The sequence below is a fragment of the Sphaeramia orbicularis genome, chromosome 5 (genome assembly GCF_902148855.1).
Source record: "Sphaeramia orbicularis chromosome 5, fSphaOr1.1, whole genome shotgun sequence".
NCBI classification, from domain to species: domain Eukaryota; kingdom Metazoa; phylum Chordata; class Actinopteri; order Kurtiformes; family Apogonidae; genus Sphaeramia; species Sphaeramia orbicularis.
This window is the reverse complement of record NC_043961.1, coordinates 1655710-1680240: the sequence shown is the minus strand read 5'-3', so window position 1 is coordinate 1680240 and position 24531 is coordinate 1655710. Positions and strand designations below refer to the sequence as shown.

At 41.4% G+C, this 24531-nt stretch overlaps 2 protein-coding genes across 2 annotated transcripts; both read right to left on the bottom strand.

Moving 5' to 3' along the window:
- Positions 1-1063: 1063 nt before the first annotated feature.
- rbm12 (RNA binding motif protein 12) lies at positions 1064-8886 on the bottom strand. The gene is made up of 2 exons (XM_030135439.1): positions 8756-8886; positions 1064-4990 (listed from the first exon to the last, which is right to left on the bottom strand). The coding sequence occupies exon 2, from the start codon at positions 4960-4962 to the stop codon at positions 2266-2268; it is 2697 nt and encodes an 898-aa protein (XP_029991299.1). The 5' UTR covers positions 4963-4990; positions 8756-8886; the 3' UTR covers positions 1064-2265.
- Positions 8887-12625: 3739 nt separating this feature from the next.
- nfs1 (NFS1 cysteine desulfurase) lies at positions 12626-23991 on the bottom strand. The gene is made up of 13 exons (XM_030135444.1): positions 23679-23991; positions 21390-21466; positions 21189-21305; positions 20311-20394; positions 19549-19701; positions 19345-19438; positions 19125-19259; positions 18082-18239; positions 17155-17260; positions 16011-16092; positions 15223-15306; positions 15050-15139; positions 12626-13206 (listed from the first exon to the last, which is right to left on the bottom strand). Exons 1-13 carry the CDS (start codon positions 23782-23784, stop codon positions 13143-13145), a joined length of 1350 nt encoding a protein of 449 aa, XP_029991304.1. The 5' UTR covers positions 23785-23991; the 3' UTR covers positions 12626-13142.
- Between the last annotated feature and the right edge of the window lie 540 nt (positions 23992-24531).

The following is a 24531-nucleotide window of genomic DNA, read 5'->3' as shown; positions in this document are numbered from 1 at the left end:
TCCCATCACGAAAGAATGTAACATCCTGTATTATGACAACCAGTATTTCTGGGTGAGGCCATGAACTTATTGAACGGCCCTCGTACAAACTAGCCTTTTACAAAAAATGTGAATAACCTGAAATATCTTAAGAGAACTCAATGGAATTGTACCAATAACCTGCCTGTTACTAAAATTTTGGTGGATTTATAGATCCACTGTGATGTGTACGTTGTGATACACACGTATAAATAAATAAACTAAGGCATAATATTGTTAAAATTGAACTTATTTTTCTTACAAATTTTCAGGTTGTTCATATTAGTTCATGTTATATTCATGTACAGTTTGTAGACGCAAACATTTTCATGATTTTTTTCAGTCAAAAACATAGAAAAACTTTGGAGTTGACGTTATTTATAAGTTCTTACTCTATTCTTTACATTATTTTACTGGTCCGGCCCACTTTAGATCATATTCAGCTGTATGTGGCCCCTGAACTAACATGAGTTTGAAACCCCTGCTCTAGTTGATACTTTTGGTATCTTTTGTTATTAGAGAAGCTATTGGTTCATATGCTAGCAGCAGCTGTTGTTGTGCCATTTCCTGTCTTAGCATAGACTGGTATAAGATAGATTCCAAGACTGCTCCCTGGTGGTCAGGAATTTAAGCACAACATACAATTAACTGCTGAAAGTTAATTAAGAAAAAAATGGCCTTTTTCTGTACCAATATATCACAAACCACGATGTTTATTGATATTTTCTTACAGCACTAGTAATGGCTCACTGTGAACCCCACACAACCTGTGATGACAGTAACACCTTGAACGACCAACAATGACCCATACTGACCAGAGATGATCCAGTGTTAACTGATAGCTCACATAATGACCCACAACAACATTTCAACACCCACTGGGAAGTGGTTTGATTAGGCAGTTTTCCTCTGATTGGACATGTGTTGTGTTAATGTTCACTGTGTGGAGACAAACATCCTTCGACATTAAAGGACAGAAACACATCCAGTTTGAGAGGTCAGACAGTGAGAAGCAGAGCTGATCACATGATCACAGGTGAACAGGTGTGTCAGATCATCCTTTTATTAACCAATGCAAAGGAGAGACTCCACATCATGTGTACGAGGCAATATCATACAGAGATTCAACATCATCAAAAACACACAGACAACAGAAAGATAATGAACTAAAAACACTACAGGCTTCATCTCAGAGCACTACAGTCAAAACACCTACTGAGCATGTGCAGTAGGGGGGTGGGGGAGGGAAAGGGGAGGGGTCCAAACAGCAATATAAGAAAAAAGAAATAGGCATCCCAAAGTCAATATTTACACAGTAAAATGTCAGTCAGCAATCTGTCCATCCCACATCCTCAACACAACAAGAGGTTACCATAGCAACAGAGAATAATCCGCATTTCACTATGGCAGCATGGCTTTGTAGAACAGCAAGAGAGTCAACAGAGGATGTTAACATTTCACCATAGCAACAGAGCACATTTGAAGCAGTTAATCTACATGGTTACAATAGCAACAAAGCATGTAAAGATTTACCATAGCAACAGATTCTAGGTTTTACCATAGCAACTGATTTTACCAGAGCCGAAAGAGGATGTAGAAGTTTTGTCATGGCAACAGAGAATTTAAGTTTACCACAACAGAGCACTGACATTTGATCAACATTTTGTAAATGAATGGACATTTGTATTGTCTTAACTGCAACAGAGCATGTAAGAGTTTCCATAGCAACAGAATTTACCATAGCAACAGAACATCCACATTTGATGACTGTGACCAACTTGAACTTTTCCTTATTTTACTGTAGCAACAGAACATGTGCATGTTAAACATGAGCAGCACACACAGCAGCAACAGTTCCTCAGCTTCACTGGAATCATCATGTTACCATTGAAACAAAGCAAGTGAGCATGTTCCAGCTTGGGATATGACTGCGTTATCATGGAAATAAAACATAAAAGAAGAACCATCCAGTCATCATCATCAATATATGTGTAGTCATAATTATTGTTGTTCTTTGTATTGCCACAGTTGGTAGAGCTGCTGGAAATAAACCAAGTCTGGATCTGATTGGTCCTACTCGCTAACAGGGGGCTGGACATGCCTGACTTTGGGAACACAGGAAGAAGTAGTTTAGAAATTTACCATCAGTGTGACCTATGTGCTAACAGTCTAGTTCCAGACTTATGTGAGGTTTCAGTTTGGACACTTGATCCGGGTGCATGTAACATCAGTCCATCTGGGCTGGGCTTAACCCAAGCTGATCTTGACTTTGCGTGCACCAATGGGGCGATCATTGAGGTCCATGACAGCGGCTGTGGCCTCCTCATGGTTCTGGAAAGCCACCATGGCCTCACCAGTTGGCAATCCTTTCTCACTGAACTGCAGGCAGACAGAGCCCGGCAGCACCTGGTAACCATAGAAGAAGTCCATGATCTCATCCACACTTACTGTGAATGGCATGTTCTGGAGCTTGACTATCGTGGGTCCAGCTCCCCCACGCTGACCGTTGGGGTTGTTGGGTCCTCCAGGGGGAGGCTGGTTACGTAGTCCATCAGCACCTGGACTGAACACTGGCTGTCCACCTCCAGTCCCGCCCCCTGGACGGCCTTGGCTGCTGCTAGCTCCTCCTCCTCGATTCTGTCCCCCTCCACCTGCCTTTCTGTTGGGATTTTCAAAAGGCACCAAGCCTCTTAACCCATCTTGGCCAAATGGAGCTCCTCCTGCAGCACCAGGTCGGAATCCTGGAGGCTCCAGAATCGGAGCTCCTGGAAGACCAGCAACTAATGGAGGAGCCACGCCCAGATTTACATCACCGAGGCCTGCAGCCAGTGGAGGGAGGGGAGGAGGACCAGCCAGTCCATTGCCTGGAGCTGAGAATGGTGTTACAAAGGGGGCACTGTTTAGGTTCCCCATGGTGTTTCTGAGGAAGTTGAACTCCTCCCCACTAATACCAGCAAATGGGTTGATTTGGGGCTGCTGGGGGCTGGGGTGGGCTGACTGATGTTGGTTTTGATTTTGTTGATTTTGGTTCTGGTTGCGTTGGCCACGCTTGTTCTGAGGAGGAGGATTTCTCTCAATTTCTTTCATCTGATCAAAGGTGACAAGGTGGACAAAAGCATCACGGCCATTCAGTTTCTGGCGGTGTAGTCTCTCAGCTTTGCGAGCATCTTCCTCGGTTCGCAGCTGAAAAATGGCTTGCCCTAAACCGTTACCATGGCTATCTGTCAGGACTTTTAGGGTGTCCTCATAAAGTCCCACCCCTTCCAAGAAGGCACGCACATCCTTCTTGGAAACATTATAAGGGATGTTAGTGATATGCGCACAATTCCGTGGAGCTTTGGAGCCATCTGGGTTTTTGCCATCACTTTGCACTGCCTCACGTTTGCGAATGGCATCAATTTTCTCTAGCATTCCCTTGCGGCTGATTGGATGGACCTGGATGAAGCGGGTGCCCATGTACTGCATGTGGGCACCCAGTGCAGTCTTGTGATCTTGTTCTGTTTTAAACTCAAGAAAGCCCTCTCCAGTGGCTCGCCCATTGGGGCCATAGGCAATGTAGATGCTGTCATCCACCATGGCTAAGTCCTTGAAGAAGTCCTTTATCTGCTTCTTGTCTGCTTCGTAGGGGAGACCTTTAAGATAGACACAGTACTCCTGCCGATGAGGAGATCTGGACCTGCCACGCTGATCCCTGCCTCCTGTCCCGGAGCCAGCATTACCTCGGCGATGCTGCAGGTCATGTGCTTCATTGATGATTGATTTGCTGTTATGGGCACCATGACCATGGGTGCCGTCATTGACACTGATCCATTGCCGCTCAGAACCTGGAGTGATCTCAATAAACCGCTGTCCCATCATGCCACCTCCTCGTTTTACAGCTTCAAAGCTATCCTGAGGTGAGAAGAACTTGACCATTGCTCTACCTGTTGGCCGGCCCTGTAGATCCCTCAGTATGCGAACCCCATCCACCCCCAGACCTCTAAAGAACTCCCGGACCTCCATCTCTGAGCAAGAGAATGGTAAATGCTGAAGGAGGACATAGAGCTCATCTGGATTGGCTGCTCCTGTGGCAACAGCAGCTGCAGCTTTCATGTGGGCCTGGAGGCCAAGTGAGGCCAGAGGGGAGAGAGGATTGAACAGCATGGGGTTCGGGGTTCCTAGAGGGAGGCCAGAGCCAAGCCCTGCAGGGGGAGGGAGGGATGGATTGAAGGGGGGCAGGGATGACATATGGGGAAGGTGGGACATCGGTGGCACTGGAGGACCCTGGGACAGTGGGGAGACCGTGGGAACAGGGGGCAAGGAAGACACTGGAGGGGGGACCGGAATGGTGGGCAGGGTTGGCATAGGGGGCATCGAAGGCATGCTGGGAAGTGGAGGGATGGGTGGGGGCCCTGCATTGAGTGAGGCCAATGCTGTAGTGATTGTGGGGGCAGTACTGTAACTGTTGGGGAAGCTGGGCACCACACTGGCCAGGCTGGCTACTGCCTTGTTACTTGGAGGCTCCTGAGATGAACTTGCTGCTGTCACTGAAGCCGGTGTGTTGAAGCCCTGGTTTCCATGACTACTGCTCCTCCCAGCTGATGGCTGCACTGTAGGAATAGGAGCAGCAACTGACTGCCTGTTGGTGTTTCCTGCAGCAGGTGCTGTTGCTTCCACAGCACCAGCCCCTGCTTCGAATCGGCGGCGGCTAAGCTCAATCATGTTTTGCATTTCCGTCTTGCTACTGAGCAACAATGACACTTTGGAGCCCTTGATGGACCCGCCTGTACGCATCATCCCGAGTCGAGCATCTTCATCGGTTGCAAAGACGATAAAAGCCTCACCGTGTTCTCCCCCAACGATGTGTACTCCCCCGTCAGGGATGGTGAGGCCGGAGAAGAAGTGTCTGATGTCCATGGTGCCGGCCACTATCGGCAGACCCTGCAGCCTGATGACTACTGCCATACTGACTGCTAAACAACAGGCCTACAACCTGGGGAAAGAGCAACACCACTGTCAGATGAAGAGCAGACAGAGGAAGACCAGTGGTTTACAGATGTCTCCTCAGAAAAATGATGAGCTTACAATTTAGTGTCTTTCAAATTAGATCATAGGTTGGGCAGTCAAGTGTACTTTTAAGGAAACCAAGTAAGTTATGTGAGTACTACTGAATATTTATCCACAAGAAAAGCCAGAAGAAAAAGGTACCATTGGATACTGGCATTACATCTGTCTGAATGTGAACAGAACCCAATCATAAACAGAGGCCATCGTTACTTTGAGGACTGACATCTGAGAACCAGTTGGGTATTGGGAAGGTATTGTGATAAGGCACAAAAAGCACAAAATATTATAACACATTGAATAAACAAATTTCAGCTCTTTTAAAACCACAGGATCATGCTGCCCATCAGACCTTTGGAACCAAACAGAGGCAATCTCAAGAGTTAATGCATTACTCCTCAATCGACAGCTGAACCAGGAAAAAGTGAATAAAGAAAAGGCATGTTAATGTCAACATTTCAATATAATAAACACAAGATCCTAGCAGTAGCACCGAAGAAACTGTAGAAAAAGCACAAAAGAAAAACACTTCAGACCCGCACCATGATGGAGATGACATCTTAAAAATTCTCTTTGAACTTTGACCTTTGTGTTTCAGCAACCGAACCTAAAACAATACACAACAATCCTGATGCAATGTTTGTTAAAGATTTCAGACCTCAGTGCACCTCATATAATGCCCCCATCAGTGACTGTGGGGTATTAGTGCCTTACCCTTTCCACCAAATGGAACCCAGTGATGGTTTTGGTCTCCACATCAAGCCAGTATAAACCTCTGGATACAGCAGATTTGATTTCACCCCTGTTAAGTTTTTCTTTTTTTTTTGGATAAGATAGATGAGACTATTTATTTTTTATATGGTGCTTACAAATTTTAGATGCTCTTATTAGTCATAATAGTCCCATTCCCAGTCCATGACATATGCAGTTATTGGTTCTAGTACAGCAAACAGCTGATACCATTCTGGAACCAATTTTGCTTCACAGAGCTGGTTCTTTGGCTGTGAAAACAACTGGCCTGGTATTAGGCCCTAAAAATACCTAGGTGCAAAAGGGGCACTGACACCTTTGATTATATTGTTTGCCTCAATTGGTGTTAGATTCACTAATATCTGAAATCTTTAAGCTCTGCATTCTCACATCTGTATAATACTGTGTAATCCTGTTGAGTGATACCTTTACTACATGCAGTCTACCATGCAGGTTCTGCTTCATTTAGACTATATCGTGCAACTGTACACCTACATCATGCAAAGTGTAACTCACCAGAGAACTCAAGCAATGTGTATAGTTTTACTTTACAATAGACAGAAGATTGGTGTCGGATGCCAAAACCTAATGAAAACAAAACAAAACTATTGGAATTTGACCTCTCTGACGTCAAATTCCAATAGAATCTGAGGGACACGGATATTCAATATCTGCAAGTGTTTGGTTGTGTTCTGCTGCATTTCACATTTCACTTAGCTTTGTTTTAACTCACATCTGCTCACAAAAATGACTGAAGAACAACAAGCGCAAGAAAATCTGACATCATGAACACAAATAGCATCGGCAGTTTTACGTGACAGAAAGACACTGCACAACTGCCCAAAACCTTAACTATCTTGACAACTGGAAGGACAAGTTAAAATAACACAGATTCCAACATAGAATGCCATTTGGCAAAGAACACGCAACACCCCTAAACGAACTGACACCCCTTCTAACAATAAAGGAATAAGCTGAAATATGTGGAAACACAGAAACAAGCTAAAACCATTCGGGATATCCCAGAAACCAGCTGAAAATACCAGGGCACAACCCAGAAACCACCTAAAACATCTCGTCACAATACAAAAACCAGCTGAAAAACTTGAGCATAACCAAGAAACCAATGAAAAACACCCAGTAAAGACCCAAAAATGTGGTTGACCATGGATGACCTTGCAACAAGGTGAAACACTTTAGATGAATAGGAAAACCAACTGACACACACTGCCAGGGAAGAACCCGGTAATCAACTAAAACACCTAGGACCAACCCAGTAACCAGCTGAAACACTTAGAAATCACCAGGCATTGAGATGGCCATACCCTGCAAACACCAGTAACTTTAAGGTCAGTCGAGAAGAGGTAAGCATCTCTCAGCAGCACTAAAACAGCAGAGCAGAGCAGCAACATGTACATCAGCAAAATCATCAAAACATCATCAGGATATCAACCAAAGACACAAGGGAAACATCAACAACACTGGGTTTGTGTTGATCACAGCAACAACAGCTGCTTAATCAAACTACAGCAACATTAACAAACCAGAGCACCGTTGGCATCATATCAACCATAGCAACAGAAAGGTCATATCAAGAAGAGCACAATTAGCATTATATTGACCACAGCACCATTGGCATTATATTAACCAGTGCAAAATTAGCATCATACCAATAAGAGCAACAGTAGCATTACATCAACCAGGGCATCATTAGCATTACATCAATCAGAGCAACATTAGTTTATTGACCACAGCAACATTAGCATTATATCAACCACAGCGACATTTAAACATCAGCACCAAAGGAAGCAGCTGGTCAATAGAGAAAGCAAAGAAAGCACTGCGCTAGATTTAGATGAGCAACATCAGAGTTCAACATCAGTTTTCATTTCAGGTCAGAGCAATTGATTAGAAATCCTCAAAGTAAATTTTTACTTTCCCCAATAAATCAAATGTTGCAGTTATCAAACAACACACCAATTCCGCCATTTAGAGTGGAATTTCAACTATCAATTAACCACATCAAAAACCTGCCAGATCAAAGCTGAGACATGTCAAAAAAACCACCACAAATTACTGCTGAAACATGTCCAAAAAATACATCAAGTTTGAGCTGAAACATGTCAAAATAGCCACAGATCACAGGAGACACACGTAACAAGAACTCACAGATCACAGCTGAAATGTGAAAAGCCTGTCATAGCCCACAGCTGAGACATTTCAACAACAAATCACAGATCACCGCTGAAATGTGAGAATCATGACAGGTCACAGAGTTAACATAAAACTCAGGTCAGAGGTCACGTGTTGTATTAGAGATGATAATCAGCCGGACAACACCAGGTCTCCAATGTCCACGTAAACATGTTTCACAGATACCATTTCCATCTTTTTGTCACATAATAATACTAATTACCTTTCCGTGACAACCTGCTCAGACCCACCCTCTTATTTTGATGGACACATGGCGTCACTGCCGGGAGGCGGAGCCTCACATTGCGCCTACTTTAGAAACTATGAAATAATAAAAAATAACCGACCACAGATTTGACTCTGACCTCCTCACAGGAGAAGGAGGAGACCATAATGGAGTGAACAGCACTGAGAAGAGCTGTTCCCCTTCGTGAGCTAGCCGCAGCAGCAGCTCTGATACACCGACACACTGCATCCAAAACCGGCCTGAACTCAAACTCAGTCCGGTGCAACTCAAACCTCAGCACACACCGCTCACTCTGCCGCAAACAGTTCAATCCGCAGTTCACAGCTCAGTCCACTGAGGCTCTGCTTGGCTGAGTTTAGCTACATTAGCATGCTAACGTTCATTAGCACCTAGCTGCTTTGTGTGTGAGTGTGTGTTTGTGTGTGTAAGCGGAGCGGGGCACGTGCAGTACGTGGTTCTTCTCGTGCTCTGCTCCGGTGTAAGTCTTTTACCGCCGGTTCTTACCGAGAAATCAGTGAGCAAACGGCGGAGCTGAGGCTCATGAACGGTGGGTTACACTCTGTTCGGCTGTTCTTTGCCTGCTCCGTCTGCACGAAATGTCGGCGCTAACACCGCGATAACTGGCGAGATGACGCGAGAGGAGACTTCCGGCGTTTGGTTGAATCTGGACACACATCTGCAGAAGCATTCACACACAAAAATAAATTCGGCTCAGTTTTTCTGAATTAACGAGATACTGTTGTCTGAAAAAATAAATAAATAAATAAATAAATTTGCTCTGTTTTTCTAAATTAACGAGATAATGTCTTCTGGAAAAAAAACAAATTCGACTCTCTTTTTCTGAATTAACAAGCTACTGTTTTCTGAAAAAAAAATTACTCTGTTTTTCTGAATTAACGAGATACTGTTTTCTGATAACACAGCAAATTAATTTTTTTCAGAAAACAGTATCTCGTTAATTCAGAAAAACAGAGCCAATTTTTTTTTTTTTTTACTTATTTTTTCTTGTAATTATGAGATAATTATCTTGTTAATTCAGAAAAACAGAGCCAAATTTATTTTTGTGTGAATGCAATGCACTTCTGTACATATCTGAATCTGGACACAGACACATATGTCAGACAGTCGCTTGCCAGAATAAGACCGGCTGTGTTGTGTCAGTTTTTATTTAGTTTATGAGTTTATAGAACGTTGCCGTAACAATGTAGGGGCGCTCATTCTAAGATCGTGTTAAAGTATCGGGACTATTGTCAACCTAAGCCGGCCAGTTTAAGATAGTATCTGCTGTAGTTAGCTGTAGCTAACGCTGGTACTTGGCTACTGTAGTGATGATCAAATGAAGGCTGTTCAGCCCATGGCTTCACATTAGTGGTTCACTACTCGAGGCTTCACTGAAGCAGTGAATACTGCCATCTGCCGTTCAGCTGAAACTATGACCGGCATGGCCTATCACTGACCTGAGCTGACATTTGGTGTAAATAACTCTGGAATGCAGCAACAATAAACATCAGATATATCTACAGTATGTGTGTGTGTGTATGTACGCATGTATGTGGACACCCATGCAGATATGGAGAGACATTTATTTATATATTTAAAAAAAACTCTTCTTGTGTCCCACCTGGGCGGTGTCTCCTTCAGACTGGGTCCTCTGGGAGCCTGAGGGTCCTGTTGAGAATCTTCTCTGTTCTTAGGCCTGTTCTCGGTTGGACTCAGATCTCTGATGGTGTTCCTAGTATCTGCTGGTTCCATCCTCTCAGTTTGGGGGTCACTGCCCCTAGTGCCCCCCCCCCCCCCCCCCCCCCCCCAATCGCTACTGGTACCAGTGTTGCCTTCACACCCACTTTTTCTCTCTCTCCTCTTTCAGCCCTTGGTATTTCTCCAGCTTCTTGTGCTCTTTCTTTCTGATGTTCTATCACGTGGGATTGCTCCATCTATCATTACTGCTGTCTTTCCATGTTTATCCACCACCACTATGTTAGACTGACTGGCCATCACCATCTTGTCGGTCTGGATCTGGAAGTCCCACAGGATCTTGGCTTGTTTGTTCTCTGTGACCTTTGGGGGTGTCCCCCATCTGGACCCTGGGACCTCCAGTCCAGACTGGGTACAGATGGTCCTGTACACTATGTCCTCTACCTGGTTATGATGTTCCATGTATGCCTAACCTGGACCATCTGAGACCTGCTGTGATGGACTGGACTGTCTGAGGGGTTTCTGCGCACAGACTACACCTGGGGTCTAGTCTGGTGTGGTAGACCTACACCTGGGGTCTAGTCTGGTGTGGTAGACCTACACCTGGGGTCTGGTCTGGTGTGGTAGACCTACACCTGGGGTCTGGTCTGGTGTGGTAGACCTACACCTGGGGTCTGGTCTGGTGTGGTAGACCCCGGCCTCTATTGCTCTGGTGTTCAGGGCCTGTTCTGGTCCATCAGTTGTGCCTCTGTGCTGTCTTTCAGTCCAATCCAACTAACCAATAAACCTAATCATAAATCAGAGCAGATGTTTTCCACTCACTTTTTTGTCATTTTCACACATTTATCATTAAACACTTGTGAAATTTACATTGGAACATTCAGCTTACTCTCCTCTGCCTCATGGTGAAAAGATTTTGGTCATTTGAGGATGCATCAGTGACTCAGAGGCCTCTGTTTGGAGTAGTTCTGCTCAGGTAAATGTCATTCTGTCAGTGTCTGTGTGTCAGTGACAAAATCACTGTCAAAACCACATGTGAAGTGGCTGTAATCACCACAGCAACTGCATATAATGTGGCAGCGATGAACATTAGCAACCACATACAAAGTGGTAGTAATCACCATAGCAACCACATGTAAAGTATCAGTAATTACTATCTGCTTGTTATTCAGTGGTAATATTTCCTGTTTCTGCTCCACTTCTGTTCATTGTTGTGTATTCAGTCTGGTGCAGTACTGTGTCCCTGACAAGGTTCAAATAGTTTCAGATTTTTTATTATAGTTCAGTTTTATTTAGTTTGGACTTTTTTTTCTCTAACTCAGTTCGTTTTAATTAGTTTTAGAGCAGGTTTGATAGTTTTTATTAGTTTTAGTTATTTTCTAAAAGCTTAGTTTTAGTATTAATTTTAGTTTTGTCGTCTCTTTTCTCTTCTTCTCTGTCGTCGTATTCAAATAAATCCCAGACAGGACTCTGCTGCTTTCTCCCAACTTTAGTCTCCATGTTTCCAGGTAGAGTGGGGACCAGAAGACGACTGGAAACCACAAGTGAACACAAGTGACGGACCGTTAAATATCATATGGTGACCGCAGATAAAATTGCCTGAGGGAAATGAATTGATTTCGTATCAATCTGACACTGACAAAGACGAAAACGAAGGGAATTTTATCCATAATTTTTATACATTTTAGTTAGTTTTGTAAACACACACTACAGTTTCAGTTATTTTTTTCTTTTATAGTTTTTATTTATTTCAGTTAAAAAAAATGTTTTTACAATTCTAGTTTTTGTTAACGATACTAACTTTGATCCCTGACTCCATTAAACACAGTTCCGGTTCATTCCACTTTATATGCGACTATGAAGAGCAGAGGAAAAGGATGAAGGTGATGTTACAATTGTTAAACGAATGCGAAAACTTAGTGGAGGTTAACAGTGTGTTAGCTAATTTAAAAAAAGAGAAAAAAATAATCATTTTAAATTGTACACTTTATTCAGATTATTTTCATAGCTTTATTCGGTAGTTACTGTGCTGCATCCATTTGGTCTAGGTGTCCCTGTGGACAGTGATCTGCTGCAGGAAAATGACACTAATGAGGATAAATAAATGAATGTATTTACTAGGGCTGTAAGAAAATATCAGTTCTACAATATATCGCAATATTTCATTTCACAATACTGTATCGATATTGAAAAGCACTGTATGGATATTTTTAGGCATTTATTCAAATGCAGATATAGTGGAGGTTCATTTTTGTGTTTTGGTTTTCTTTATTGTTTATATTTTATTGATTATTATTTAACACTATTTTATTAAATAATGGTTATTTGAATCATCCTAAAAGCACTTTTTACTGTCTGAGGGAGATGGGAGTTCCTTTGGAAACTAGGAGAATTAGAAAAGTTTTGTGAAATAACATTAGATCTTGTTCTGATCAAATAAAAATGTTTAGTATTTGTGCAGACTTCTGGTTTATTCAATTCTTCCAGGAAATCTTTAAAAAAAGGAACAAACAAAAAATAGTTTTTTTAACAGTATCATGATATATTGTGATATATTGTATCGTGATCCCAGTGTTGTGATTTGTATCGTCTCGCCAGATTCTTGCCGATACACAGCCCTAGTATTTACTCGAATGTGTCGCAGGAACAGAAAACATTTATACAGAACAGCTCCAGTTGTTTTTTATTGTCCAATACATGATCTGATGTTTAATAAATCAACCGTTTAATGGATATAAAGTTTATTGTGTAATAATGTTTATAATGAGTAACAGCAGAAACATATATGTGAAGTGAGTGGACACCATAACACTTGGTGCATCATGGGAAATGTAAGCAGCAGTGACGTAATTTGACCTGTGGAATCAGAATGTTTTTAAAAGTACAGTTCAAAACCTTCACCTGGTGACTGGTTCCACCGTGTGTGCGTGGTGTATAAACGACAGAAAGTATAAGTCATAGAGGAGGTGACATCTGACTTCTACAGGCGACTCAGTAACTTTGGCTCTGCTGCTCTGATTGGTCAGATGTGACATGGGAGGAGCTAACAGGGCGACAGACTAGCAGAGTTCAAGTCAGACAGGACATTTGTGCGTGTTTGAGTAAAAGGGAAAACGCTAATCTGTCCCCACAGTTCCCTGGGAGCCATCATCCTCATCATCAGGCAGCCAGGGGGTGGGCAGGAAGTGGGAGGAGTCTAATGCTGCGTCCACTTGATGCTCTTCAGATCAATGCCTTCCTGAACCATCTCCCACAAAGGACTGAAACAAACACAGTGTATGTTAGGAAAGTTCACATCCTTCCATGGCACTCGTAGGATTCATGATCCGATACTATATGGACAAAAGTATTGGGACTAGGGATGTAACGATTACCGATGTAACGATAAACCGTGGTAAAATTCCCAGTGGTTAGTTTTACTGTTTAAATTCTAATTGTCATGATAACCATGTTTGATTACAGCACTTTGAAAACTCACAGTACTACACATGTCCTGGAGAAGCATCTATCTATCTATCTATCTATCTATCTATCTAGTCCATTTTCTTGCCTATTTGTTTATTTTTTTAATTAATTTGGTCTCATTTTGCTGCTTATTTGTTGTCTTTACACATTGTGATGATTATGTTTGTTTATTTTGGTCACATTTTTTCTTATTTTGTTAACTTTTATTAATTAATCTAGTATTTTTCCCCATTATCTCTCTATCTATAGCAACAAAATGTTAATATTACCAATTTGTTCATTGTGGTACTGATTTGTGTTCATTTTTCTCTATTTTCTTGCCTATTTTGTTCAGTTTTGTCCTGTTTTGTACTTTTTTCACTAACTTTGCTGTTTATTTTTTTTTATCTTTACTCACTTTGATGCTTACGTTTGTCCATTTTTGGCAACTTTATTCTTTATTTTGTGAACTTTTTTTAATCAATTTTTAATCTGTCCGTCTGTCTATCTCTGAAAAAGAAAACTCAAACAATTCAAATTTGATCTGTAAAATGGTCAAACAGTGCCCATAAGGTTCCATCTTTAATGTACATTTGTATGTTTGATGTTTACATGTTAATATTTGAATGTTTCTGCAACAGAAAGTACATTGTGCCTATTATTTTATTTGTTTGTTTGTTTTTTCAAAATACAACTTTGTTACATTACTTCAGTGTGTGTATAAGTGTAAATACCAAAATAATAATGATAACCGTGATAATTTTGGTCACAATAACTGTGATATGAAATATTCACATCGTTACATCCCTAATTGGGACACATTAATTCAGGTGTGTCTTTTCTAACGGGTCTGGCTTACAAAACAATAATCACAAATGTCATAATATAGTTTTATATTCTGATAAATATCATTGCATTGGTTAGTTTTGGTTGAAATCATTTTCTTTGCTTCGAAAATGCCTCAGATGTTTAACTTTAATTTCTCTCAACACTGATTTTTTTTTTTTTTTTTACATCCATGACTATGATTTTAAATGCTCTACCTCTGAATTTCTAAAATCATTTTGTGCTCTGACTGTAAATAGTAATTTTTGAACACAACTAACCATCTATTTAATTCACATCTCACTTAGAAAGAAAAATCTCCCATTAAACTTTAAGGAAATATTGATGTTTATATCTCAAATCAGCATGAATAGGACATTTTACGAGCTGTAACCATGATGTGTTCGTCCATATAGTTTATCAACATCAATATTTCCTTTAAGTTCAACAGGAGATTTTTTTTTCCTCCAAGATAAAATGTGGAAAATAAAATGTCACTGCCAATTTAACTTAGAAGCTAAAACGTCTGCTGTGACAAATGCTATGAGCTGCTGATTTCTCTCATCATACTGTAAATGTGCAGGTTTCAGAGTCTTGTGTGTGTAAATGTCAAAGTCAGATCCAGAGGGATGTTCATGTTTCTGTACATTGTCTTTCCTCCTGATGGACTGTGACATTTTATGATTTTTTTTTTTAAAGTAAGTAGAACGGTCACATTTTCTTTCCCGTGGTCATTTTGTTTGTACATTTTGCTCAGAAAACTCAAAATGTGATTTCCATTCGGGACAGATTGACAGGTTTAAAATTTTTGTGTAGAAATGATGCATCACTCACCTCATCTCTCTGAGTCTGCGGACCTGCTGGATGCATTTGTTTGCTGTGTAGTCCACTTCTTCTTCTGTAGTGAATCTGCCAATGCCAAACCTGACACACACATACACACGGGTCTCAGATTGTGTTAGAAGTCAACAGGTGTGTGTTGTCAGTGCATGATGGGAGGTTTGTACCTGATGGAGGAGTGAGCCAGGTCTTCGTCAGTTCCGATAGCCCTCAGTACGTACGACGGCTCCAAAGACGCTGACGTACAAGCACTGCACACATGAAGAACCAGGCCGTTAGTTCAGCTGCACGTTCTACATATGAACAGAGTCCAAAGGATGTGGATTCACTGTTTGTATCTTTAATGTTTGTTGAGTTTTCATCTAAAACAGGGATGTCAAACTCATTTTAATTCAGGTTCCACATTCAGCCCAATTTCAATCATCCATCCATCCAATATCCACCGCTTATCCGGGGCAACAGTCTAAGTAGGGAGCCCCCTGCCATCGACTGTCACCCAATCCACACTGCACCCGGCCCCTACAGCTCCCTCAGTGGGTGGTGGGTCCTCCGGAGGGCGGGCCCACGTTGCTCCTTCGGGCTGGGCCTGGCCGGGCCCCCTGGGCATAGGCTCGGCCACCAGGCGCTCACTTACGAACCCAAACCCCAGGCCTGGCTCCAGGGTGGGGCCCCGGCTGCGCCATGCCGGGCGACATCACTTTCCTTTGATGCTTCTTTGTCATAGGGGCTTCTGAACTGCTCTAAGTCTGACCCATCAGCCAGGACCTGTTTGCCTTGGGAGACCCTACCAGGGGCATAAAGCCCCCGACAACACAGCTCCTGGGATCATTCGGGCACTCAAACTCCCCCACCATGATAAGGTGGCAGTTCAAGGGGGTCATGGAACGAATTACATTTTTACTGCGAGGTTCCACTGTACTGTGATCAGGTTAGTTCTGATGTGTTTCAGACTGACCTCCCAGACGACAGAGCGACGTCCTTCAGCGCCATCAGAAGACTCTCTCCCTCCACGTAGGCAAACGACAGGTTAATACAGCCTGAAACACACACAGGTGATCATGACCACCAAAAACTCCCCAAGTAATGAAAACTGTGGTTAAATGAATCCAAAATAAAAACGAAGTGCAATAAACTGAATAAATGTGGTTTGAATTTCAGTAAATATCTTTTTTTGCCAGTCTGTCACATTTAAGCTGTGTGATGTGGCTGGATATGAAACCCCTTCATGGTTTAAGTTCTGGTTATTTTCTGTGGAGGGTGTTTCAACTGTCCTCAGTGAAGACAGGTTTTGAAAGTCTAGCAGTTTAATCTACAATTTAGAATCTCACTCATGACAAATACATTATACTGAAACTAAAGGGGAAAAAAGCTAATCCGAAATAAACGCACGCCAAAGCATCCAATCCAGCCTGATGGATGAATGTGTGACATGCAAACATTACACAGATGATATTAACAATCAGGGGCATCCAAATCATTTGAGTTCAGGGGTCACATTCAGCCCAATGTGATCTCAAGTGGGTCAGACCAATAAAATAATAACATAACCTTTCATAAACAATGACATCTCCAAATTTTTCCTCTTTTTGTTTTAGTGTAACTTAAGCAAAATTACATAAAAATGTTTACGTTCACAAACTGTCCTGTCACAACAGAGGGAATAATATGAACAACCGTGTACAAACTGAAGTGTCTGAAGAAAAATAAGTGCAATTTAATTATATTTTCTCTGTTACTAAATAAATATTTTCTCTTTGTAGAGCCACTGTGCTCTAGAAGTTGTGATGCATGTGTCACTGATAAACTGAGGCATAATACTGTTAAAGCTATACTTATTTTCCTTGAGAAATTTCAGGTTGCTCGTGTATGTTCATGTTATTCATATTTTTAAAAGGATAGTTTGTAGATGTAAACATTTTTATAAATGTAATTGTACTTTTTTCATTTTAAAACAAAGACAAAAGTTTGGGGTTGACATTATTTATACGTTATGATGTCATTATTTTACTGGTCCAATTCATTTGAGATCAGACTGGGCTGAATGTGGAACCTGGACTAAAGGCTGTTTTCATTCAACTTGCGGTGTGATCTGTATTTACCGGGGTAGCGCTGCTCTGGATCTCCATTCATGATGACATCAGGAGTCTCAGATGTAATCTTCTCCACCAGACGACGAGCGAGGGCAGAAACTCTGTTGTGATCATACTGAACACACACACACACACACACACACTGTTCTGTTTAGGTTTATGACATTTAACATGTTACAAATTTATACCACACATGTAACCTATACTCTATATGTTTAAGTTTCCATATGTTGTATGTTCTCTTCTATGTTTTTGTACACTCACATTCAAATTTTTGTATGTTTTGTCTGTGCTTTTCATCTATTTTAGTTCAAGTATATCCACTTTATATTTCTGTACATCACTGTCTGTTTTTGTACACCTGGTCTGTGTTTATTCATATGTTTTTATACATCCACTGTATGCTTTCTCTGTATTTTTGTATGTCTACTATGTACTCTACATTTACAGTACATGTACAGTACATTTTATCTGTTTTTGTATGTTTGCTTTCTATTTCTATATATCCACTGTGTGTTTTTTAATGTTTCATCTTCGTTTTTGTAAATGCACTGTACATTTTTGTATGTTTTCTATTTTTTCTATGCTTTCTCTCTATTTTTATGTATTCACTGTATGATTTTATACATTTCCATTATTTGCTTTTGTAGCAGCTGTATGTGTGCATTGAGAATAATTTGCCAAAACACGATCCTCTCTCTCTTTCTTGGCCGTTTATTCCGGAAGAAAGCATAGCAAAACTGCCGCTTTCTCCCTGGGGTGCACGACCCAAGTTTGCAGGGGTGTGGTGTTCAATGTCTCTAAAATAAAATTGTAATTAACACAACAAAACAGTGTGAGATGGAATCCTAGACTATATACATTAACTCCGTTACACTTTCATCAGATATTTGGTTTGTTTTGTATGGTCTATATGTTAAAGTGTATTTGCTTTACCTCCATCTCCTTCTGGGCGATGCTACAGGCCACTCCCAGCCCCACAGCCAGAGGGGTGGGGACAGTCCCAGAGCGTAGTCCCCTCTCCTGACCGCCGCCGTTCTGTAGTGGCTCCAATCGCACCCGAGGACGGCGACGCACATACAGAGCACCCACACCTGCACAGACGTAGACACACATCAGGACAACAGGAGAACGCTGGCTCCACCCCTCTGCTCTGTTTAATAACATTAGCTCCATCCCCTACTCTGTTTATTGACAGTAGCTCCACCCTTCAACTACGTTTAATAACATTAGCTCCATCCCCTACTCTGTTTAATGACATTAGCTCCACTGTCTGCTATTTTCAGACTTAGACAAACTTTATTGATCCACAAGCGGTCACAATAGCTTAGTTGCATACAAAAACACTCCTGAAAAAACACCAGCAAAAAAGCAAAAAAAGAAGGTATATCAACTCCACCCCTCTGCAGTTTAATGACATTAGCAACACCCTCAGCTATTTTTAGTGCATTAACTCCACCCTCCAACTCTGTTTCGCACATTAACCCCACCCCTCTATACTCTGTTTAATGACATTAGCTCCACCCTTTTGTTTTTAGTGCATTAGCTCCACCCCTCTGCTGTTTAATGACATTAGCTCCACCCCTCTGCTCCATTAATTGGTGCTTTTCAATTTAAAAAAAAAAAAAAAAAACTACAGCCATTTTGGGTGGATATCAAATAGATTTCTCTACTTCTGTGCTATCATTTGAAATATAAGACTTATAACAAACACCACAGTTAAAATTAAAACTTGCAATAAAAGCTAGATTTGTGGTTAACAGTGACACAGATACAAAATTTGTGGTTACTATGCCTCTATTACTTCTACTCTGTTATAGCCATATGTGTCGTAGCCTACAGCACCACCTTCTGACCACTACACAGGCTAGTTTATGGAAACACATGATTCATGTTGTTTTGTTTTCTATTTGTGACTTTTCAAAGATTCCCTTCTAGCATTCTGGACGTTCTATGCAGACATGTCTAATGCAGTGGACCTTTGGGGCCGTAGATCTTGTGGCCGCTGATGGACATCAGGTCGATCTTACAGTCAGACACGTTGATGGGGATCTTTCCGATGGCCTGAGCGCCATCTGTGTGGAAGTACACACCCTTAGACCGGCAGATCTGACCTGAGGAGAGAGATCAACAGTAGTCAATACTTCTGATCAGAGAGGGATCAGTGACATTGCATTTATGGTGTGTTGCTATGGTTACCGATCTCTTTGATGGGTTGCTTGACTCCGATCTCATTGTTAACGGTCATTACTGACACCAGAGACGTATCTGGACGGATAGAAGCCTCCAACAGCTGAACATGGAGCACAAGACACATAAACAGCATGTTAGACCATAAAACAACAGGAATGTTGCATGTTCTCAGTACGGTTACAGTATTTGTTCTCCATATATGTTCTGTACCTCCAAGTCCAGCAGTCCGTTCTTCTGAACTGGCAGGTAGGTCACATCGAATCCTTCAGCCTCCAGAACTCGGCATGAGTCTAGAACACACTTATGTTCTGTCTGCGTGGTAATCACATGACGCTTCTTGCTCTGATAGAACCTGGCCACACCCTGAGGAGGGGGAGGAGTCAACAGGACATCACACACAGATCAGGTTTTGTGTATTTAGAACATCAGTCTTTAAACTGTGAGGACATTTTTTTTGCTGAATGCGTTTTTTGGACTCTGAAATTAATTACAAGAATCTTAAATTTGGTCAGAAAACATGTACATTATCAGGTCCCAATTCCCAAAAAATTCGCTTGGAATGGTATGCAAAAGTCCATCGTTTTAGTTGACAATGAAATTTTTTTTAACTAGGCACAAGGTCTGCAAATTAGCTCTTACAGCAACATGTCCAGTACACATCGCATCGGTTGCATACTTTTAACCTGTTAAACCCTGGTCCAGTAGTTTCCTGTCGGAATCATTTCAATGTGACACAAAACAATGGATTAGCCAATAGGTGAAGTTCCATTCATATAAAACCAAGTTATGATCAGAAAACATCAAAGGTAATACATAATTTATGATCATCTCTTCGGTATATGACCTTTGTTTTTACTCTTCTTTGTTTTGTTCGGTGACTTTTATCGGTAGAGAAATAATACTTGTATTGTTGGACCCGCTTAGTGTTAGCTTAGCGCTGGATTGGGAGATAAGGAAGGTGAAGAGTGAGACCTTGATGGCCATGTTGTTGGACTCAGTGGCTCCGCTGGTGAAGATGATCTCTCGAGGATCTGCTGCAATCAGGTCGGCCACCTGCTGCTCAAAGAGAGAGAGAGGAAACACAGAGTCAGAGTTTCTACCAATAGAGCAGGTGCTTCTACTGGAGAACAGGAAGGAAATTTGTTCTGATTCTACCCTGACTTTTTTACACTGTGATTCTTTCCAGATTTACAACTCTGCCATCCTCTCCATCCTGCTCTATGGCTCAGAAACATGGCCCTTAAACCAGACTCTGGCTGCCAGAATAGATGGCTTTGATAGCAGGGCTCTCAGAACCATCAAAAACATCAGGTGGCCCCAGCGGATTTCCAACGAGGTGCTTGGAGCCCACACATGCCAGCCCGGCCACGTAACGTTGCACCCGCTGGTTCGGTCATGTCCTCCGCCTCCCTCCTGACCATCCAACAAGAGCCATTCTTCAATTTGACCCAAAGGCCGCAGGCTGGAAACAACCACGAGGCGAGCTCCACACCCGATGGCTCGATGTCATTGCGGGTGACCTCCAACAACATGGAGTTACCATGGAGGACGCAGAGCAGCTGGCACAAGACCGCCAGCGATGGAAAACACTGGTTCACCTGGTCGGCTCAACGCACAGGGACGGGACACCTGCCCCATCGCAGGAGTCCTAGTAGTATTCTTTCAATGACTTTCTTCTAATTGTCTTTATTATTTTGTCACTGCCTAATTACTTTTTTTGTTTTACTGTTAATTTCCCAAAATTCCCCTGACTTAACTCTAACCTTTAACCAACTTAACTCTGACTTCTTTCACCAGCTTCAGTCCAATATCTAAACAGACCAGTATGTTTCTGATCAGTTCATCTCTACCTTCCTGGCGGTTTCCATGGCAGTCTCGCTCTCCCAGCCGTAGGCGTGAGTTCTGGAGTGAGGATTACCATAGTAATTCACCTGGTACGGCAACATGGCGTCCAACACCCGGGGGTCCTGTGCACACATCCACATACAGTTAGTACATCTTATTCCCTTACAATGACCTATTATCATGGCGTTGTGGCCAGTAGTTGTTACCATGGGCGTGGTGGCCTGGAAGTCCATGTAGAGGGGACGGAGCTCATCTTTACCCAGCTCCTGTTTCTTTATCAGCTCTGCGGCACATAAAAATCCAATCAGTCTTAATGCCATGGTTTCCTGTTTACATGCTGTATAGATCAACTTATTTTCCCCCTGGGAGCCAAAATAGCCAAAATGGTTAGTGAAAAATATTAGCCACAACGTCAGTGGAGCTGTTTGACAGGGAAAAAAAAGAGCTGTCAATCACACCTGTCAATCAAAGCTTCTATTGTTAACAGAAGAAAAAATTTAAAATGGACAAGAATAAAATAAATAAATAATAAACAAATAATATGAAACCAGAATGACGCCTTGAAAAAAATGACTGACTTAATGCTTTTCGAGAGAAGCTCAATTTGAGTCTTTGGGAGCCAGGGCTTTTTGGATCAGCATTTAGCGGCCATCTGCTGTATTATACTTGTGGAACCAAAGGCTTCTACTCTTGCTATATTAACAGACAGACATCAGTAAAATCAAAAGTACATATTTTCAGAGTAAACTGTGCTGCTGTTTGTAGAACAGTGTGCGGTTCTGTCTGAGAGAAAAGCCTGTGTCCCTTCAGCACAATGACTTTTCTAAGATTTTTCCACCTTTACAAAGTCCTACTCAGTGTCCTCAAATGTCATAATCAGCATCAACATTTTAAAAGTAAAACATCCTGTTTATCTACAGGGTGGGGAAGCAAAATTTACAATGAACATTTAGTTGTTTTTTCTCAGCAGGCACTACGTCAGTTGTTTTGAAACCAAACATATATTGATGTCATAATCATACCTAACACTATTATCCATACCTTTTAAGAAACTTTTGCCCATATGAGTAATCAGGAAAGCAAACGTCAAAGAGTGTGTGATTTGCTGAATGCACTCGTCACACCAAAGGAGATTTCAAAAATAGTTGGAGTGTCCATAAAGACTGTTTCTAATGGAAAGAAGAGAATGACTATGAGCAAAACTATTACCAGAAAGTCTGGAAGATACTATTAAAGAAGAATGGGAGAAGTTGTCACCCCAATATTTGAGGAACACTTGCGCAAGTTTCAGGAAGCGTGTGAAGGCAGTTATTGAGAAAGAAGGACACATAGAATAAAAACATTTTCTATTATGGACATTTTCTTGTGGCAAATAAATTCTCATGACTTTCAATAAACTAATTGGTCATACACTGTCTTTCAATCCCTGCCTCAAAATATTGTACATTTTGCTTCCCCACCCTGTAATGCTTGTTACTAGTTGACACTAGTACTAGTTATTACTCGTACTAAAATTGTAGTATTTATTTATTTATTACTGCCAGGCTAATGATAATCGTCAGCCTGATTTTAACTGCAAACTCAGTGTGACTCAGCAAATACCGGTATTTTTATTCTTTTTCATAATTATAAAATTGTCAGAGGAATCACATTAATATCACCATTACAATGTATTTGTGATATAGATGATTCAACCAATGTTAACATGTTACTCAGCAGCATCGTATACTGCATCAATCTGTGATGTTTGTATTACATCAAACCACAAATGTTTTGGACCATAAATAGGGTGAGTCAGGTCAATGAACTGCTGTGTCTAATAAATGAGGATTCAGAATCACAGGAGGTTATGTGACATATATAATGTTTACTTGCTTATTATTTTACTAAATAACTTCAAATCAATCTGTAATCATGCATTTTACTTAAAAATCTAATGTACATTTTCAGCTTGAATTTATGTTAACTCATCATGACTCAGCAAATAACACAGTGTATTTTCTAATGTCAAAAAAATACGAAGTCACATAAACCACACTAACTTAATAACACTCATATTGATATAATTGATTAATGTGAAACTATTCAACAATTTATAGTTTAATTAGTTCATAATATTCTACAGAGCAACTTAGTAATGTAATGGATCAATACAAATAAATAGGAAAATGTATGTCATCACTGCTCCAATACACAATTCGATCAGACTCTTCATTATGACACATTTCTGTATCGATCACTGATCAGATGTACGTCACTGGCTATATTTCCATATGTTTACTATTTTGTATTTCACAGACCTGCATTTGCAGAAATGTGGTATAAATGTTTAGATATTTGGTCTTTTATAACATTTTTCAGACTTGTGTTTACATTGTTTCTTCTTCTGTTGTAAACTTTTCTGTCTCTTGAACTGCGTCACTGCCGGATTAGCTCCATGCTAGTGACTCTAAGGCTACATCCAACCCGCTTTAGGGGCTCCAGGAGGCGCTCACCTGTCTGATGGGAGCTGGCGGCTCTGCGGTCACATCTCGGCCGGAGAGGAAGCCACGAGGCCGGCCTGAGGAGCCGGGAAGAGACGGTCCTGCCCGGAGAGAGCATCCGTACGGCGGCTGGTTCCAGAAGGACCCACTGGACAACACGACGACACTCAAACCAGTCCGACCCGGTTCAGCACGGCGCGCCTCTGCAAGAGCACCAAGACTGAGATGAGAAATAATAAAACTGAAAGTAGTAGAGTTTGTCCAGAGGCTGAAGGAGGTTCAGTTATGGAACAGAGGACAGGAAGACTCTGGTAAAATAAAAGCCCCAAAATAACACTTCCGTAGAACAGTGTCGAAATAAAAGCCTGAAGCCCCGCCTCTTCCGGTTGTGTATTTCTTATGGGACTAAGCAGGGGGAAAAAATGTTTGTTTGTTTGTTTGTTTTTTTAAATTGTTCAACTTTATTCATCAAAATCTGGACATACAGTCTGAAGAATTACAGAAAACACTTTTTTTCCAGACTTATGTTGCGTTCCAGGCCATTTTTTGAGCCCATAAGTCACGACTTCAAACCACGATTCACGACTTTGTACCGTTCCAGACAAGTCACACTAAAGTGCCTGAGCGCAAGGAATTATGGGAGTTAGATGTAAACAGACCAGCATGGTGGATCGTTTGTTAGGCTCATTTACAATCATTTCTATCACCAAAGCTGTTTGTTCTTTGCTTATCTGGGGGAAACAGAGGAGGAAAAACAGTGCATAAGGCAAGAGAAGCTGTTCCACCTTTGATGTTATTTGTAGATTTGGATTCAGATTTGGTATTAATTTGTTCTTGCACTCAATGGACTGTGAAAGCTAGCTAA